General features: G+C 35.6%; 1 protein-coding gene across 1 annotated transcript in view; it reads left to right on the plus strand.

The window, feature by feature from the left end:
• LOC139145762 (vacuole membrane protein 1-like) overlaps positions 1-15,135 on the plus strand; it is a 268,119-nt gene extending 252,984 nt beyond the window's left edge. The window contains 1 exon segment of the mRNA XM_070717066.1: positions 7,258-15,135. Coding sequence (XP_070573167.1) covers positions 7,258-7,404 — 147 coding nt within the window. The 3' untranslated portion in view covers positions 7,405-15,135.
• The last annotated feature ends 4,571 nt before the right edge of the window (positions 15,136-19,706 follow it).

A 19,706-nucleotide genomic window follows, 5' to 3' on the forward strand; every position in this document is an offset into this window, starting at 1 on the left:
GATTTTAGTCATTGAAACTTGCTATATACATCAAAGATACTGTGATATAACATTATTGAACGTCAAAAGACATTTTTACTTCAGCCAATTCCTAATTTGCATATTAAATGAACTTTCATACTTAGGGATATTCATCTGAATTGACTTGATCAAAATTGATGTAACTTGCTATGTACATTTCAGACACTGTAATACAATATTATTGAAAGTCATTAAGCATTTTCTCTTCAGCCAATTCCTAATTTGCATGTTTAACCCTTAAAGTGCCGCGTCGGTTTATAAACCGACGCGGCATTCTCGCTCTCAGCGCCACGTCGGTATATAAACCGACAGTGGTTGCGTTCTATGCTTATGCCTAACTTAGCTATGCATTGCCAAACTCAGCCAGAAGGAGGGTATTCCTGACCCTTTGAACCCAGTTTAGTACCATATAAGGACTAAAATAATGACATCATACAGCCTAACAATCGAAAATTCCAGTAATTTATGCGAACTTTCTTCAAAAGAGGTCAGCGGTTTTCATGAATATTTAATCAGGTCTGCAGTTTCACAAGTACGCGGATACGGCCACAGTGCATTGAACGAAACACGTACGTACGTTTTGAAGGCTTTACCATGCCGTAGACACGGAAGACAACTATATTACGCCAAGCTACTGCCCTCTGGGTGATAGAAATGATAGATTTACAGTTTTTTGAGAATATTTTACGGAAAAATGACGCGATTTGGTGACCAAATCGATCGCGATAGTGAACTTCGAACGTATTGGCGGCCAAGATGGCGGCACTGTGTGATGCCTAACTCTCGACATGGAACCCGAGGTTAAGGTTTTTGAAGTCCAAAACATGCAAGATTGAGAAATTTGTAAGGATTTGGTTAAATTGAAGTGTATTTTGTGAATTTTCAAGCGTTTGACTGCCAAAAAGCCCCTTTAAACTGTTGATATTTGACCTCCGGCCTTCCTGAAGCGAGACGGCCATGACAGTCGCCCGGTTTGTAAATGAAATGTAGTTGTTCCGAACTGTTGACATTGCGAGACATTTCCTACGTGTTACGCATTTTTTTAACTGAAATAAACTGGACATGAAACTTTTTTCTCGATACTTAGTGGTTTCTTTCCATTTCGTGGCGTGCTTGTCAAAAAACGTGATCAAACTTGGCGAACGGATTGACTAGTATGTATGGTAGTACGAGTCCGCGACTCAATAAGCCACAGATAGTTACACACGCGTACGTGAATTAAACTAATGTAAGTTGGGTCAAACACCAAAATTAATCAATAAAAAGGTTAGTGAAATGTGTTTTTGTCTTCAACTCTTCATTATAATTATACCGGCGGTTCAAACTATACAGAGTCAGTTGAATATGCCCTATAGTTGTGTGCATGTGTTGCACAATAGTTACCCCTCCATGTACAATATGGAACCTTGTTGTCTCTGTGTATGCAAATTAATTGTTTGTGTATACAGGCAAACAAGACTATAATTGATTTCTTCTAACTTTGAAGACAGATTTTAAATAACACTAACAAGAAATCGTATGATAGATAGTAAACTGATGACAAAGTGGATATGTACACTGAATTTTTCTGTGGAAAATCATTTCCACTAGAAGAAATAAAAATAGATAAACAAGCAAACAAATACAAACAAACAAACAAATACAATAGACAAGTAAACAACAATGCTTGGGCAATGCAATCATGCCGATGCTCCATACACAGTAGTTGTCAATCTACATTTAGTGTACTGTATGTAAAATATTATTTGTATTTTTGTAGAGATGCATTTGCACAGGAAGCATTTGTATTATTTTGAAAGACACTAATTGTTTGCTTGTTTTTGTTTACTATTTACGTATGATGTTACATGATGCTGAAATCGTGTACCTGAATTCGTGTCTTTCCATAACTTGAAAATTTTATTCAAGTTTGAAGGCTGATGATGTTTTTTTTACATTTTTAGAAACTTTTTATCATTTTCAGTGAATTTTGAACAAAAAACGAGCATTTTAGCCCAATTTTACACCTTCAGTGTGTAAATTGAAACTTTTCATTGTCATAGAGAGCTTCTTCATATCCTGCGCTTTGGAAATAATAATGGGTTGTTAGGGTTTCTCGTCACAGAAAATGAACTGCACCGGTCTGAAAAAAGCACAACATGTTGAGAAGTTGGGTTCAAAAAGTCCTTGGCCTGGCAGTTGCATTGCATAGAAAGTCTATGGCACTTTAAGGGTTAATGAACTTTCCTAATTAGAGATATATATCTGAATTGACTTGACCAAAGTTGACAAAACTTGCTATATATATTGCAGATACCATGATACAACATTATTGACAATCATTAAGCATTTTTACTTAAGTCAATTCCTAATTTACATATTTAATGAACTTTGCTTATTAGGGATATATACTGGGATTTACTTGATCAAAGTTGGCGAAACATGACAACATTGATGATTATACCTGGTTAAAACAATATCGAAAGTCATTTCACATTTTCATGTCAGCTAATTTACAATTTGCATATCTAATGAGCTTTCACAACTCGGCATATATGGCTTGAATTACACTTGCTATATAAAATGGTGATACAATGACAGCAGTCAAAGAACTTTAATATTTTTATTTCAGCTAATTACATATTTGTATACTTCATGACCTTTGAGAATTAATCGGCGGTGATTATTGTTCATTATGTTGATCATAATACTTTCAATGAAGTTGCAAACATGTGGCAAAGGTTCAAATTTACACATAACTGTATGAAACACGTGAGCATTTTCAGTTCATATCTGGTTGGTAAAATTATCTTTAACCCCTTGACTACCTATGGCGCCGGATATATCTGGCGCCATATTGAATTACCATATACCTTGAGTGCCGGAAATATCCGGCACAGTTAAATCATCATCCCTCCACGGAGGGACGGTGGTTAAATAGACGTATTTGCTTCGTTTTTGTCCCTAAAAATCCCGTAATTTCGGCATCGGCACGCAGTGCGACTAATATTAATGTATTCTGATCTGGCCTGAATGTGATTGCGCCCCAGTACGTCTGAGTATGGCCAAAATCCGGAAGCAAATGTCGTGACCCATGACCTTGACCCCGAAAGGTCAGGTTGATCACAGAAGCTTCGCGCTAATTGTTTACAGTTTTTAGAAGTACGGACGATCGGGAAGATGTTTATGGTTTGTTTTTTTAATGAAGGGAAATGTTTTTTTATTGAAAACAAATGATTTATATGTAAATATGTTCTATGAACAGCAATATTCGAGAATGAAACAGGAGGAAATACAATTTTTAGCTCATATTTGGTTTTATTTACTATAAGCCAGTGAAATTTTATAGCAGCCATATTATCAATATGACTGGTCACATGACTGGTCATGTGTTTGGTCATGTGATATGTTGTTCCCTAAAATGTATTTTTAAATATTGTGAATTATTTTTTGATAAATCATAACCATTTTAGATGCATGTTTCTGCAAGGAAGACATAAAGCAGGTGTTTACAAATATAAAATGTGTTGATTTTCAAATACAGAATCATGTCAGATGCTGATGTTTGTGGTTCATTTACTCTGCCTTTTGTGAGAAAAATCTTAAATAGGTACATCAATAAATAAAGTAAAGGGTAGTTATTATTACATATATGTAAAGACAATGCCATGAAAATTGCAACTGTACTCAACTTTGTGTCATTTTATGGACTCAAAACACGTCCTGATGCTTCAAATATTCATATTCTTTGCCAACTCTTGTCACATGATGTGTCATGTGATCAGTCACATGACCTGGAATACAAATTTATGTATGAAAAAATGGGAAATTTCATGCTGATTCAGAAAATATATGGTTTATTGGTACTTACTTCATTTTTACTCTGAGCAGTGTTCATGCAATGACCACACCCAAGATTTTATCAATATTTACATAAGGGGCCTGGTATATAGGAATACATTGGCCTTGGTAGTCAAAGGGTTAAAAATCTTCTCCTTCAAAACTACCAGTCTGATAGCTTTGATATTTGGTACATGTGTGCCTAGGGATGATCTGTTTCAGATTTCTTCAAATTGTCCAGAAATATGCAAATTTGCATTTTTAAGGCAATTTTTGAGATTTTTGGTCAAAAAATGTATTTCTCAAAAAGTACTGGTCTGATAGTTTTGAAATTTGGTTTACAGGTTTCTATAGATAAACTAAGTAATATATATTGAATTCCTGATGAAATGTATAATTTTGTATTTTTGGGGCAATTTTTGCCATTTTTGGTCAAAAAATGTGTATTTCCAAAACTACTCATCTGATAGCTTTGAAATTTGATATACAGGTCTCTACAGATGAACTAAATGATATTTACTGAAATTATGATGAAATCTGCAATTTTGTATTTTAGGGCAATTTTTTTCCATTTTTGGTCAAAAAATGTGTATTTCCAAAATTACTCATCTGATAGCTTTGAAATTTGATATACAGGTCTCTACAGATGAACTAAATGATATTTACTGAAATTATGATGAAATCTGCAATTTTGTATTTTAGGGCAATTTTTTTCCATTTTTGGTCAAAAAATGTGTATTTCCAAAATTACTCATCTGATAGCTTTGAAATTTGGTATACAGGTTCCTACAGATCACCTTAATGATATTCATTGAAATTATGATGAAATCTGCAATTTTGTAATTTTTGGGCAATTTTTGCCATTTTTGGTCAAAAAATGTATTTCTCAAAAGGTTCTGGTTTGATAGCTTTGAAATTTGGTATACAGGTTTCTACAGATGAGCTAAGTAATATATATTGAATTTCTAATGAAATCTGTAATTTTGTATTTTTGGGGCAATTTTTGCCATTTTTGGTCAAAAAATGTGTATTTCCAAAACTACTCATCTGATAGCTTTAAAATTTTATATATAGGTTTCTATAGATGAACTAAACGATATTTATTGAAATAATGATGAAATCTGCAATGTTTATTTTGGGGGGCAATTGTTGCCATTTTTGGTCGGAAAATTTTATTCTCAAAAAACTACTCATCAAATAGCTTTCATTGACATGTTCTTAGGGATGATCCGATGTGATATATTCAAAGTATGATAAAATCTTCAATTGTGTATTTTTGCAGCTTATTTTAGCCACTTTTTTCTGGCCACTGCATTGAGCTATCAAAGATTTCCACCTTCCTCATCAACATGTGTCAAAAATAGTTATTCTCTACATAAACACAGCGGAGCTATATCGGCCGCTAGGTCGCTTGTTTAATATTATATAGGGCTCAGCCCTAGGTGTCGCGCCACTGGGTAAGATTAGCAATGTTATTTGTATTGATTCATGATAAAATAGAATTAATTGTTACTTCATATACGTTTGTATGACAACAATGCCCAGTTTACCTCTAATGAAAGCAGTTCACGTACGTACACGACGTCAAACCCTGCAGCAGTGCAGGTATAGATTTTCTGTAATGTGTTAAAATGTTGGACAAAAATTTGCAAATTTTACCATGATAACAGTGTATTGTGTTAAACAAGGGACTTATCTTGCCATCATTATCATTGCAATGGTAACCACACTGCCTACTTCCGCTTGCAAGCTGAAAACTATAGCGTTCTGACTAAAAACTTGTAATTTTGGATCTAGTTATTGATAGCAGGGGGCGCTTTCCGAAAATTAAATCCCAGCATTCTTTGCATATGCCCCGTTCATATGCAAGACAGTTTTCTTCCTTTCCCATTTTTAGGCGTGATATTAATGATATTTTGTATCAGCGACAAGGTGGATAATAATACTTACTGGCTAATAAAAGAGATATATTCTATAAATGGCATGTTATAAAATAATAATTTGCACGTTTCATATTTGTTTATTTATGAGTACTCAAAAAAACATGGCGGCGCCCATGAAAGTAGGGTACACTTCCGATTACTCGCATAGTATATTATGAATCTGCGCATGCGTAGTCAGTAAGCTGCTGGCACAAGTATTAAGATTTTTGGTTGAATTATCGCTACTTAATTAGACAGCATTGTGAGACTAATCAGTTGATAAACTTTGATTCAACACTGAAAAAAACTAAGGCCTTTTCAAAAATCTGAGACATGTTTTTGTTGCCAGTATTCTAAAGTGCTCGTTGATACCTAGACAATAACTGCTTCCTCTCTGACTTAAACTGTTTACGTCAGTTTGCCCAATTTCTTTACATTTCACTAAACTCTTCATAAATATTCATCACTCAATAATTTTCATGATGAAACCAAAAAATTTATTGAAATAGCTTTCAGGTGATATATAATACTTGCAATGGGTAAAAATATACAACTTGGCTACCTTAAATAATGTTTAATGACATAAAATAAACTGTACTTGATGCTGAGCAATGGTAGATGGCTTGGTCCATTTAGCATTCCATGATCTTATTCGGTTTGATTATATTCTTTCATTTAACATTCTCATCTTTCACTATAGTAATGATTATTAGTACATTGTAGCACACATAGTTTACACTAGATTTCAAGAGAAGTATCAATTGAGGTTGCCAACTTTAATGTCGCTACTACCGTATGATCATACTGGGGAACATTTTCAGACCTTGCACTGGCCTTTTTAACAAATGGAATGTTCACTGATAGCGATGCAAATAGTAGCCAGAATGAAGGTAGTTAAAGGGACAAAGTCGCCCATTTTTCATGAATTTTGTTTGATACGAGATACTACTTATATTGTTTGACATGTTGAAAGATACTGAATGGGTGACCATGCATATATTCGACCCGGTTTTAGACAAATTAAACCAGTGCGAAAATGAATTAATGGTCATGACCATTAATTTATTTTCACAATGGTTTAATTTAATTTGTCTAAAACCAGGGTTGAATATATGCATGGTCGCCTGTTCATTCAGTATCTTTCAACATGTCAAACAATATAAGTACCGGTAGTATCTCGTATCAAACAAAATTCATGCAAAATGGGCGACTTTGTCCCTTTAAGATATATATGCATGCAATTCCCCATATTTGAACGTTGTGTGCCTTTACATGATACAGTAAATCAAATTGGGCATATGTGAGTGTTTGTTTCCCATAATGTCACATAGGAATGTGTCTTGAGGTATATAATAAGTTTCCCTGTCTATACTGCTAAAGTGTAATCTCCGCGTTCATCAACGTTATTGTACCAATGGTATCACTGCAGTGCACTGTAAATTTTCAGAATTGAATTTATCAAATGACATAATTTATTCTCATTTTTATCTTGCAGAATTCAAACTGGTTGTCATGGTTCTTTGAAAAGCTAATCATTATTATGGTAACTTATTTTGTGATATCAATTATAAACTCAATGGCACAGAATTATGCAAAAAGGTTGCAGCAAATAGCTCGAGAAGAAAAGGAACACAGTCAGTAATGGTGTCTTGGTATTGCTACATTCCTGTACTCTGATAACACTATGCATAACCTTACAGACAGTACTGGTTAATAACTGTATTTTGGAGTTTCTAGCTCAGGTTTTCCTTTGATAAATGCTCTAGTCAAAACATTGCTACATTATTAAGTCATGAGTGTTGCAATGTTTAGACTGAGTATCATCAAATATTTTCAAGGAGTTAATATCATGTGTATCAAGAAATGTTTGACTCAAGTTATTTTTCTTTATAAAGTGCAATGGTGCAAACATTAAATCTTCCAGCTTCCTATAAATTCATCAGGAGTAGTAATACTTTTTTTGCATGGCTGTAATTAAACTGCATTTGATTATGACTTTTAATTGTGTTCTCATCACATATTTAATTTGTGTTCTTATAGTAGGTGGGTTGATAGTAGTTTTTGTGTTTTTGAAATATTCAGTAACGTTTGCTGTACAAAGAGGCTCATCAGTATGGCAAAAAGACAATTTTATGACATCATTGGTTCCAGTGTTTTGCTAGAGAGATTTGCTAGACCTAATCCAATGCTTAAAGTAAAGTGAACGTTCGTGAATGTTCCTGAGAACAGATACAGCATTAAATGGCTGTATAGGGACAGTGATAGGGTTAGAGGTATAGTCACACAGTATACACTTGAAGGGCCTATGACATCATTTCCAAAGTTTTTATGATTTCCCTTCAAAAACTCAGCTAGGGGACCTGTCTATGGATTGCATATTGTGTCAGTTCAGAAAGATGTGTGCAAATGGTGAAATTTGACTCCTGTTTCATGCCTGGTGATCAGGTGGCCTCTTCGCACCCAAGCCAGGCAGCAGTATTTGCATATTGACCAACAGATACAATTGACGTCATTTGTACCACGCTATTGACATGAAAGTGTATTTAGCAGTCCTTGCATAAATTAGACCACAAACAAAGTCGGCTATATAAACATTGCTCACAGACGCCCAATCAACACTGGCAAGGAAGCCGCACCGGCGGTCCAGCTGCAGGGACTTGTTAAGTTGCTTCCGGCGAGGACTATGTTGACCAGAATTCTAGTGATTTCGAGGGGAATTGGCTTGCAGGCGCATAGGCAACCCCAGGCATCCGGGATGAGTGGTTCCAAATCAGAGTCAGATTCTGACTCTGAAGGACAAAGGGCAAGTAGACAAAGCAATAGAATACTCGGGACAGATTGGAAAGTACGATGAGGCTACGATTCATATCTTTGTATGAAATAAGACAGTATCAGTCTTAGTTTAAACTTTTCACGGTCGATTTTATTTTATAAAAAGTGGAGCAATCCTGCGCCTGAGTGTTTCGGTTCAATGCATTGCATATTGTAGCTGCAGTAGTAGTACAGTGCACTCAGTGTGACAGTTTTCGGACCACCTCAGTTTTATGACATTCAATCACATGCTGTTTGTCGTACTCATTTTGCTCTGTAATGATAGCATTTAACAAGTTATGTGACCTCATATTAAGTGAAGTGATACTGCTGTCCCGTTTTGGATAGATTTTTAGTAGAAGCTATTCAGGGCGCTACAAATTTGGCGAAGTTAGCCAGAACGTATGACAAAAGGTGCGAAAAGCAACACACAGAGACAGCCCATATGTCCGGTAGATAAGCGCCAAACACTTCGAAATATGGTTGAGTCGTCTATGGATTAAACGTAACTAATTATCACGAAAAATTTACATTCAGTTTTTTAGACACATCGAAAATGAAAATCTGAGTTTGAAGTTTCAAATTATTTAGCCCCTAATCACATTCCAAATACGATGTCCGATTACTGTGATAGCAGTCCGATTGCTACACATTAAAGCTTGGGGTCAAAATTTGGCAACTTGCCCCCTACATATGATTTCCATCATGTTAACATTTTGAGGATAAACACAATAAAGTTTCGAAAGTTATGGTAATAAGATTTCATAGTGCTTGTCATTTATGAAACTGCATTAAACAAAATTCACTACCCTATCACACTGAGTGTAGCTGTGTTGGACCATTGAGGTAGTCTTTCTTTCTCCCTCCATGGTTGGACGTCAACTTTTGACAGAACTATCATTTCCTTGGAGCATGAGACAAATGATGCAATCGACCAATGTTCCCTTGCATTTTCAGAGTAAACAAATCCTGCAAAAAGTGATGTGTTAGGACTATTTAGTACATGTTTTGATTGAAGAAAAACAAAGAAAGCTTGTCGCTGCATTGTCGGGTCGCCATTTTGAATCACCTTCTTCATGATTGACAGATTGTGTAGTGTAGATACGAGAATTACCTCCTTGCCGCACAAATGTTTCCCAATGAATGAGGATGTGACATCGACTGTTATCCTTCTTGGAATGTTTATTTCCCATATTTGGCACAAAAGCATAGTACACCTAATCAGATAGCCCAACAAGTCATTTTAATTTACTCATTCGGCATGGTGATCAGCTGTACGCGACATGTGACCAATGGTGATCTCGTCAAAAGATACGTGACTATAGCAAACTAAAATATTTAGGCACTAAGCTTACAATGCTCTCTCGTATGCTGCGCGCTGGGTGAACGTTCTGAGCTAAGGAAGCCCTTGCCTCACACCCTTACAGACATGAGATTTGCGAAGGTGTGAAAGACTGTTTGCCGGTATTACGATAAGTCGTCGGCTGAACTTCAAAAAGCTGAAAAAAGTCGATTGATTTGGACTAGGGGTACACACCCACCCATAACTTTTACTTGCCTATTATCTGGACAAACTGGGCAATACGCAATGCAAGGCAGTGACGTAAGCTAACTTCAAGACCCAAAGAGTGATTTTACAATTTGTTGTATTGGACACACACAACGATTTCAGGAAATTGGCCATGATTGATGATTGCCGCGAAAACAGTAAAATTTGTCATGAACACGAACATACTGTTTATCTGTACAATTTTGTGTTTGTACTGTTGAAAACAAAAGACTGTACACTGCATACTGGCACTGCAGAATATTTTTGTTTGGATGAAGCCCGGGTTGAAACATAGACCCTGGAATCCTTTATCTCACCGTTGTTTCATTTAGACATGCTTCAGAACAAATAAGAAAATCTTAGTATAGCAGTATTTTCTCTGAATTGAAACAGTATCATAGGGCTAATTCACACCATTCTGATTACTGACCAGAGGACTGGGCCAGTCAGTTAGGAACTTTGCAAAATGATAATGCGTTTCCAGGTCCAAGGCACATTTGAAATCATTTCAACAGTTGATGTCCGCAAATATATTTATCTGACCAGCACTCTTCCAGACCCATGCATGCTTTCGTACTATAATGCAATGACTTGCGTAGTGACGTGTACCAGGCAATGGAGGCATCACGGTTGACCACACGTAACAGACAAGGAGGTGAGACTGTCACTGACATGAGTAATCGCTTTGACGTTTACTTTTCTCTGACCACAGGACTGTGATCAGGCATATGCAGCATGCTGTTTATTGGTGTTTACCCTACAATGTTCGTGTCAGTCGCCAAAGTATATATTGCTGCAATTTGGTGATCACCTCAACGTTAACTGACAGTCTGCTGAAGTTTATTCCTTCATTTTACTCTGTTATGAAATTTCTGTGCCCACAAACTTTGGGCAAGCTTAAGTCTAAATGAAGGTACAAAGGAGATGAAAACAATTTTGCCATTAGGCCCTAGGCTACGTACTGTCGTTGCATCCACGACCGTTGCGTTGCTTTTGAAATGCCTCTTACGAAAATATGCTCTTTTGCAGCAAAGAACAGGATATCGAGGAACAAGATTGGTAGTCAAAGTCTGCATGCATAGCTGACTGTCAAAATGTAACTGGAGCAGGGGGAAACAGCATCAGCATTAGAGAATCCCGAAACTGCAACACTTATTACATATAATTATATGCATGACCTTTCACTTTATGTGTTTTTTTTTCATATGCGCATGCTTACAGCGGTTAGCACTTACAGGTCAATGCTTGCCAACTTTCGGGTTAAAACCGGCCCTGCTTTAACCCCTGACCCAAGGTTTTTCTATATTTTGTACACAAACAGGATTGAAATTGTCTGTGGTTGACTGTTTTGAGACATCTTTCAATGAGTCAAATAACATCAGCAACTGCTCATTTGCAATACAATGTTAGTGAAAAAAATGTCAAAAGGTAGTGACTTTGTCCCTTTAAACTTCAAGTTGCATACTACCTTTAAGTGCTCGTCAAGCTTTGTCAAAAACCTTACACTAACCTTTTAAATCAACAAAATTTAAGTTTACATAGAGAGTATAATTAAAGAGAGTAAATACAAAGAAAATATGATATAGATTAGTTCTACCATATTGTAGATGTAGTTTGTAACGCCATCAAAAATTAACCTTATTTGTATATGGATACTGTACTCAAAATAGAACTTTTAGACATTGCTTATACCAATTGAGAATGTCACCTTTGAGAATATCACCTTTCTTATTCTATTTTGAGTTAGGTGTCACGACTCCTTCTTTTGATATGACATTTTCAGATTTTTGAAGGCAGTCATCCTTTGTCACGCTTTACATTTCCCTCTGCCATTAATGCTCTGTCCAAGAAGATGTTGACCATTAACCCTTTGCCTGCTTGACAGAATCACTCTCCCCCCCCCAATCATTCAACTCAGTGAATAGTGGTATTGAGCCAAAACCATGTGCATAAATTACCACCAATTTGGCCTGGTCTTTTCCAACAGCTTTAGTCCATAAAAATCATGTTACAGTAGGCATGATTTCAGGGGCCTTCAACTATTCAATTTTTTGTTAAAATGCACCAAATAGGGCATATTGGGCCTAACTAGTTTTACGAACTTGACCTGATGGTGAAATATTAACTTGGCAAGAAAAGGTTATGACCAATCAGCCATTCATTTACCAACAAACACTTGCCATACTTTTGCCCATGGAATCTAACTTTTTAAAAACAAATTAGATGAAAGTACCGAAAAGCAACGTCACTTCATATACTTCTCCTTGAGCCTGCCAATAAAACAGTAAGATATTGGACTTAAGCTCTCCCCTGAGCTACGGTACAGTCAGTGACTTACTTTTGACCACCTTTGTTATAAGTGCTTAGCTTCTGTTCAGTGTCAAATTTTGTGTGTAGCATCTATCATTGGCTACTGTAATAGAGTCGATTAGTGTTGTTTAATAGGTAATATGGCCCTTGAAGTTTTAGCTGAGCCTTTCATGGCAGATTTACTCAACAAAAGGTGCTCCTAGCATTGCTCAAAATAAGTAGTGGCGAACTAAAGGCTGATAAATTAAGCAAAAGGTGAGGGAGCTCAAGAGGCTCAAATTTTTGCCATTAGCTACAAGACCCAGCATTGTTACTGGTATGAGTGCCTGTTTGAAAGACGTCGGCAAGCCCATCCAACAGATGTAATGAGCAAATGCCCAGATTTTTTTATTTCATGGCTGATCTTGCATTTAGTTGGTTTATGAATTATTGTGTCATACACATACCTCCCTTTCTTATGTACTGTATACTTAGTTGTTCAATGCACCGTATACCCATGTACAAATCACAGGGCAATGTTTTTACACATTCTCCATGACAGTTGCATCAACTTTTGGCCATTGCCCCATGTTATTTTTGCTAGGCCATGAGGCAGAACATCTTGCCATTGAAATATTTTGTTTGTCTGCTACTGTTGCTACAAGTTTTCTGACCTCAACATTTCACCTTTCTAACTCCTAATAGTATACAGCATAATATGACAAAACAGAATCCAAACTAAATTTGGAATTCCGAAGTCCAAAAAATAATACCACTCTTACTTGAATCCATATAATGTCATGAATGTATGTTGGTTTTAGGTTTACAAATATGACCCTAGATTTAATTTGTAATCCTAGAATTTGTGCCACACTGTTCCAAAATTATGTGATCAGCGAAAAATTCAGCTGAATTTTCTGGGGAACACATTAATTTGTCAAAAATTCAGCTGAATGTTTTAGTAAATATGAATTTTAAAACAGCATTTTTTAGGATGTGAAATATCTTATTTGGAAAGTTATGGTACAATTATATTCAGTGTTATAGTAACATTAATATTTGTCAAGAAAATGTGATATTAAAAGAAAATTCCAAAATTTGATCGGATTTTCCTAAGTTACTTCTGATAGCGTATTATAGTAATATGTACTTTGCATGAACAAGTGGCTGAAAGGATTTAGGCTTGGACATTTTGGCTCTTGAAGACTGCACTGAAGGCTTTGATTCGTAACTGGACTAATGATGCAGGTTTCTGACATCTTCCAACCAAAACTTCAATAGCGCTGATCGCAAATGACGTCACTATTCTCCCTCATTAATATGCACAAATAAATATTTGTCCGCATTTTCCGCATGAACGACGAAAATAAAACCTTCGAGTGTTAGAATGGCTATTTAGCGTCCCACTTATTCGTATGCATTGATGACTGAGACTATAAGCTGCAACAACAGCCGCGCATACAACGACAAAATTTGTCCGAATTTCAGCATATTTGTCCGAAAGTCGCGCGCGTGCAGCTATATTTAGTAACAAACCGCTATTTGTAAGATTATTTACAATCAGAATTCAACTTTCAATGCGACAACCTACTTTCAAGTGATAAGGTGAAAAAGTACATCTTCCGACAAGCTCGGATTTCAACAAATTAGCTAAAAAGAGTATTGAAACAGAGAATGCTACCGGTACACAAGATAGTGTTTTACAGAGTTACAGCAGACATAATCTATGACAAAATGGAAGTGTCGATTAAGCAGCTTTAACTTTTGTTTTAAATTTTCAAATATATTTTCAATAACGGGTTACATATAACAACCAAACAGAGAATACAACATGTAAGATAGGGGCATTCAGTGCTACTTATTGCAGCCAAGGGGTCTTAAGCATAGTGTCATTGGATGAAAGCATAATGGAAAGCCCAATTTGTGAATGCATTTTGCAAACGCGATAAACTTTAGTTGTTCAATGAGTATTTTGTATTTTTCATGACATATAGGATATAAACCTTTAAAAGAATGAAAACTTCAGAACCTTTATTTCAAAGAGCACATAGATCACCAGAAATGGCTATGAAATATGTAAAACCATACGATGAATGTGTGATTTTCAAGACGTTTGTCTGTACAATGATACAAATGACATCTTTACAGACTACTTTTCATGTTAAAGCTCCATAAGCTGTATCCTTTGGCTGTTTTTCATAACTTGTGTTTTGTGGTTTCACTACACTTTCTGTATTGAATCCCTAAACTGTAATTTAATGCCAAGTATTTAGCACATCAACACAACCTATATGAGTATAATCTACATAGTTATTGTTGAAAATTGTATTCAAGTCTGGACTAGAATTCATTCGTAAACAATAAACAATGATCACTACACACACAAGCTGTGTTGACAAAAACAATACTCGAAATTTCAGCATGACAAATGGATTAGGGTCAGACACGGTAGTTGATTCACAGAAGCAGAATACTGATAAACTTGCCACAAGTTACAGCTTATGTCCCTTTCACAACAAGAGAAGCAATATTTCATAGGCATATAAAAACATTTGTTTCATCATATTGTAGAATTTCTTCAAGAAAGCATATTGTGCAAGTGGTCACCAAAAACACAGGGTATAGTAATTACATGTAGCATGTGACTGGTTTAGCTCTTCATATGCCTGAACTTTAGTCCTTGGAAAATTACTCGATGGTAAATAAAATGTAATATTGACTTAACTTGTGCTTGGTTGTATTTGATCACATTATTTGTAGCCTAATTTTTAAGAGTGACGAAACTGAAATGTGGATTGATTCATAATGCATGTAATAATTTGTGCACCAGTAGTACTTACAGAATGTTTTGTGAATTCTTAATGTTTGCATAAATGGCTCATTCATAGTTATCATTTTTAGCTATTAAAGACTATAGTCTATAGAAGCTATTGGGATAGGTATCCGTCCGGCATCAGGCTGTATGTATATATGTATGTCTATCTGTCTGTCTGTATGTATGTATATATGTATGTATGTAGAATAGAATAGAATAGAATAAATCTTTATTGAATCGTGCCAGTCTGGCATATTAGCACGTATGTATATATATATATACTCAAATATTTTGAGAAATGCAGTACTTACAGATGTGATATTTGATGTGCAGATGCAAAATATGAATATGACTAACTACCTGCTTTTAGCGACGAAGTTCCACAACTGAGGAAGCTAATAGACCAGAGGAGGCAAAAGTGACGTCATTTCCATCAACAACTTCCGTAAAACTAATTTGTCACACCATGTGATCCCACTGTGTTACGGTGACGACTACCAACCACGAAAATACCTCAAGAGGGGAGGGAGAGATTACGTTGTGTAGATGAAATGACAATAAAATTGAAGTTAGACTGTACGTATGTGTGTATTGGCTTACATGAAAATGCGATAGACAATGATGCATTTAGGTTAGAAAGTCCATGCTCGATCAATTTTGAAGTTTTTTTTATCCTGTCAGTGTAAATTATGAAATTGGTGGACATGTGATTACTATATTCATCTTGCGTTTGTGGTCTCAGTCTGACAAGTCATTCCGATCTTCTTTTTACTGTGCAGGGGTGAATGAATTACGTTCCTCATGGGTTTCAAATATGTCAAAAAATACGAATTTTTTAGTGAGTTAACGATTATTTAATGCCAGTTCATAAAATTACAAGCAAAAATTTCAGTTTCTCATTTCATGATCAGCGCGATCATGCAAGAAACCTCATTCCAGTCTGTAAGCTCTTCCTCATGTTAAGGAGCCATATAAGACCCCCTAGCCTAAGCCACAATAAAAATTTGCCAGTGTTTCCTAGCATCAAATTTGATTGGTCAGGAGTGCATTTCCGGAAGTATTTTGGCCAATACAAAATGCCAAAACAAAACTGCTATACCTTTCTTAGTTTTATTTGCTCACGTGTTCACACACTTGAGCATATGTGGCATATGTCTGTCTGTCTGTCTGTCTGTCTGTCTGTGCACTAGATATCTCAAACATGGCTTATCAGATCAGAATCATCAAATTTCGTACATAGATTCAGTTTGTAAATGGTAAGAACTGATTAGTTTTTGGTGGGTGTGGTTTGCTTACTTTTTGCTCATTTGCATAATTTTAGAAAAGAAGGCTATATATTGAGAATGACTACAATTTGATGAGACTTGCTGCAAATGTTGATCACACCAAGATATATCAACAGTGGGAACCATTAATGGGTGACATGAAAGATAGTTGCTAATTTGCATTTTTAATGAACTTTCCTAATTAGGGATATTTATCTGATTTGACTTGATCAAAATTGACCAAACTTGGTATGTATATTGAAGATACTATGATTTAACATGATGGAAAGTCATTAAGCATTTTTACTTCAGCAAATTCCTAATATGCATATTTAATGAACTTTCCTAATTAGGATATATATCTGAATTGATGAGACCGAAGTTGATGAAACTTGCTGCATATATTGAAGATACAATGATTAAACATTATTGAAAGTCATTAAGCATTTTAACTTCAGCCAATTTGTAATTTGCATATTAAATGAATTTTCCTAATTATGGATATATATATCTGAATTGACAATGATCAAAATTGATGGAACGTGCTATGTACATTTAAAGACACTATAACACAATATTGTTAAAAGTTATTAAGGATTTTCTCTTCAGCCAATTCCTAATTTGCATATTTAATGAACTTTCCTAATTAGTGGTATATACCTGAATTAACTTGACCAAAGTTGATGAAACTTGTCATGTACCATAACGGGAAAGCTCCATTAACTTAGGAATACCCTACTTCCCTATGAGGACCAATTTCACAGACCTGCCTTTCCTACAATGGCACCAGCTGGATTAGATAAACATAACAATGGAACATTCACACCATGAGGGTTTAAAAGTCTTCTGTTTGTCACCCGAGTTGGTCAGCAAGGACTCGGGTTTCAGGTACCATGCAAGTTAATGCAGTCTTTCCCTAATGCATTGAAGATACTATGATACAACATTATTGAAAGTCATTAAGCATTTTAACCTCAGCCAATTCCTAATTTGCATATTTAATAAACTTTGCTAATTAGGGATGTATATCTGAATTGACTTGACCAAAGTTGATGAAACTTGCTACATATATTGAAGATTCTATAATGCAACATTGTTGAAAATCATTAAGCATTTTTACTTCAGCCAATTCCTTATTTGCATATTTAATGAACTTTCTTAATTAGGGATATTTATCTGAATTGACCTGACCATAAGTTGACACAACTTGCTACATACATTAACGATACTATGATACAACATTATTGAAAGTCATTAAACATTTTTTCTTCAGCCAATTCCTAATTTGCATTTCAATGATATCTTCTAACTATGGATATATACTGGAATTTACTTGATCAAAGTTGGCAAAACATGCTATGTACATTGATGATTATACCAGGTTAAAACAATATTGTAAATTTGCAAATTCCCAGTTTACTAACAAATTTGAAATTTACTAAAACTTTTGAGACTGAATTTGTAAATTTACTAAGAATTTTCAGAAGCCAGAGGAAAAACAGGCATACCAGTGGGCGACCAGAAAGTCCATGGAAATCAAGCAGGTTGTTCTTACATGAACATCTTTGTTTGGTGTGTTGATTTGCGACACACTTTGCTAACATGTTTCAACACCAAAAGAAACATTTGAAACTTTATAGTCAGTACAACATATCACAAAACAATGTTGTTGATCATTGCGGTCCAACTGTTATGAGTAAGCATGTGTACTTGGCTGGGCCGATCGAGTTTCCCCCAAAATGAATTCTCTGTCACAGACAAGCAAAAGTGACTTTCATAAATCTTTCCATTCAATATCCAAAGGAAATCAAGGCTATCAATGACACGAAGAAAGTTTGTTAGTCCCACGGACAACGTCGGGGGGGACTTATAGGTTTGGTCATGTCCGTGTGTCCGTCCGTCTGTTCACGCAGATATCTCAGAGATGCCTGGAGCGATTTCATTCAAACTTGGTACAAAAATTACTTCATACGTCATACATATGCACGTCGATTTGTTTTGTGATACAATCCAATATGGCTGCCATGCGGCCATTTTGTTACGATTTTTTCATTTACGGAGCCATAACTCAGGCACATCTTGACCGATTTTATTCATAGGTGGTACAAGGACATTGACCTATATCATACATATGCATGTCAATTTGTTTAACGATATGATCCAATATGGCCGCATGGCGGCCATTTTGTTACAATTTTTTCATGTACGGTGCCATAAATCAGGCACATTTCAACCTTTTTTATTTAAAGTTGGTACAAGGACTTTGACCTATGTCATGCATATCCACATTGATTTGTTTTGTGATACAATCCAATATGGCCGCATAGTGGTCATTTTGTTACAATTTTTTTCATGTACGGAGCCATAACTCAGGCACATTTCAACCAATTTTATTCAAAGTTGATTAAGTACTAATCGATTCATTTTAATGACCTTTTGTAATTAGTATGGCAGCTTACATTGGTTTTATGTTTTCACCACCATGGAACTCGTTTTTGGCCATTAAACCCCCTCTGTATCGCAGTATTTTTAATCACAGACCTAATTAATGAAGAGGACTCTTTCCTCTTAGAGGACTTGTAATTAAAGTACAAGTGGGGACTGTGTCATTGTCTATGACTTGTTGGAATTATATTTTTCTTTGTAAACTACAGTTCTGTGATGCAGTGCGGTCATTTGGCAATGAATTCAATCCATCATCACGGCAGATGTAGTGCACGCAATACACTGTCCAGTCATGCGAGCATGTTTTCCTGTTATAATTCAATCGGGTCGGAATTTTATAGCAAGGACTGTACAAAATATTGCAGATCAATCAATTTTGCTGATGTTGTTGATCTATGCTAATTCCAAGTTTGATGGACATGTGAAAATTACAATTTTTGCTTTCACATACAAGACTGCACATATAGCTAGACGCTCACTGTTTAAAAAACAAAAACGTAATCTATGGAATTGAGTGTTCTCTGTGTGTGAGTTCATTTATGTTGGTGAAACAGGAAACAGCTTACAATCTAGAATGAACGGACATCACAGTGGAGTGAATCGATCTTTGGACGTGCAACTTTATAAGCATTTTAACCAAGACGATCACTCCACTTTGTCTATGCGTGTCCGTATTCTTGAAAAAATATACCATCCAACCAACAGCCCCACACTTAGTTCACCATTCTGTAGACAGAGAGATACCACTGGATTAGACAGTTAGGTATCGC

The sequence above is a fragment of the Ptychodera flava genome, chromosome 12 (assembly GCF_041260155.1).
Source record: "Ptychodera flava strain L36383 chromosome 12, AS_Pfla_20210202, whole genome shotgun sequence".
Taxonomy (NCBI): Eukaryota; Metazoa; Hemichordata; class Enteropneusta; family Ptychoderidae; genus Ptychodera; species Ptychodera flava.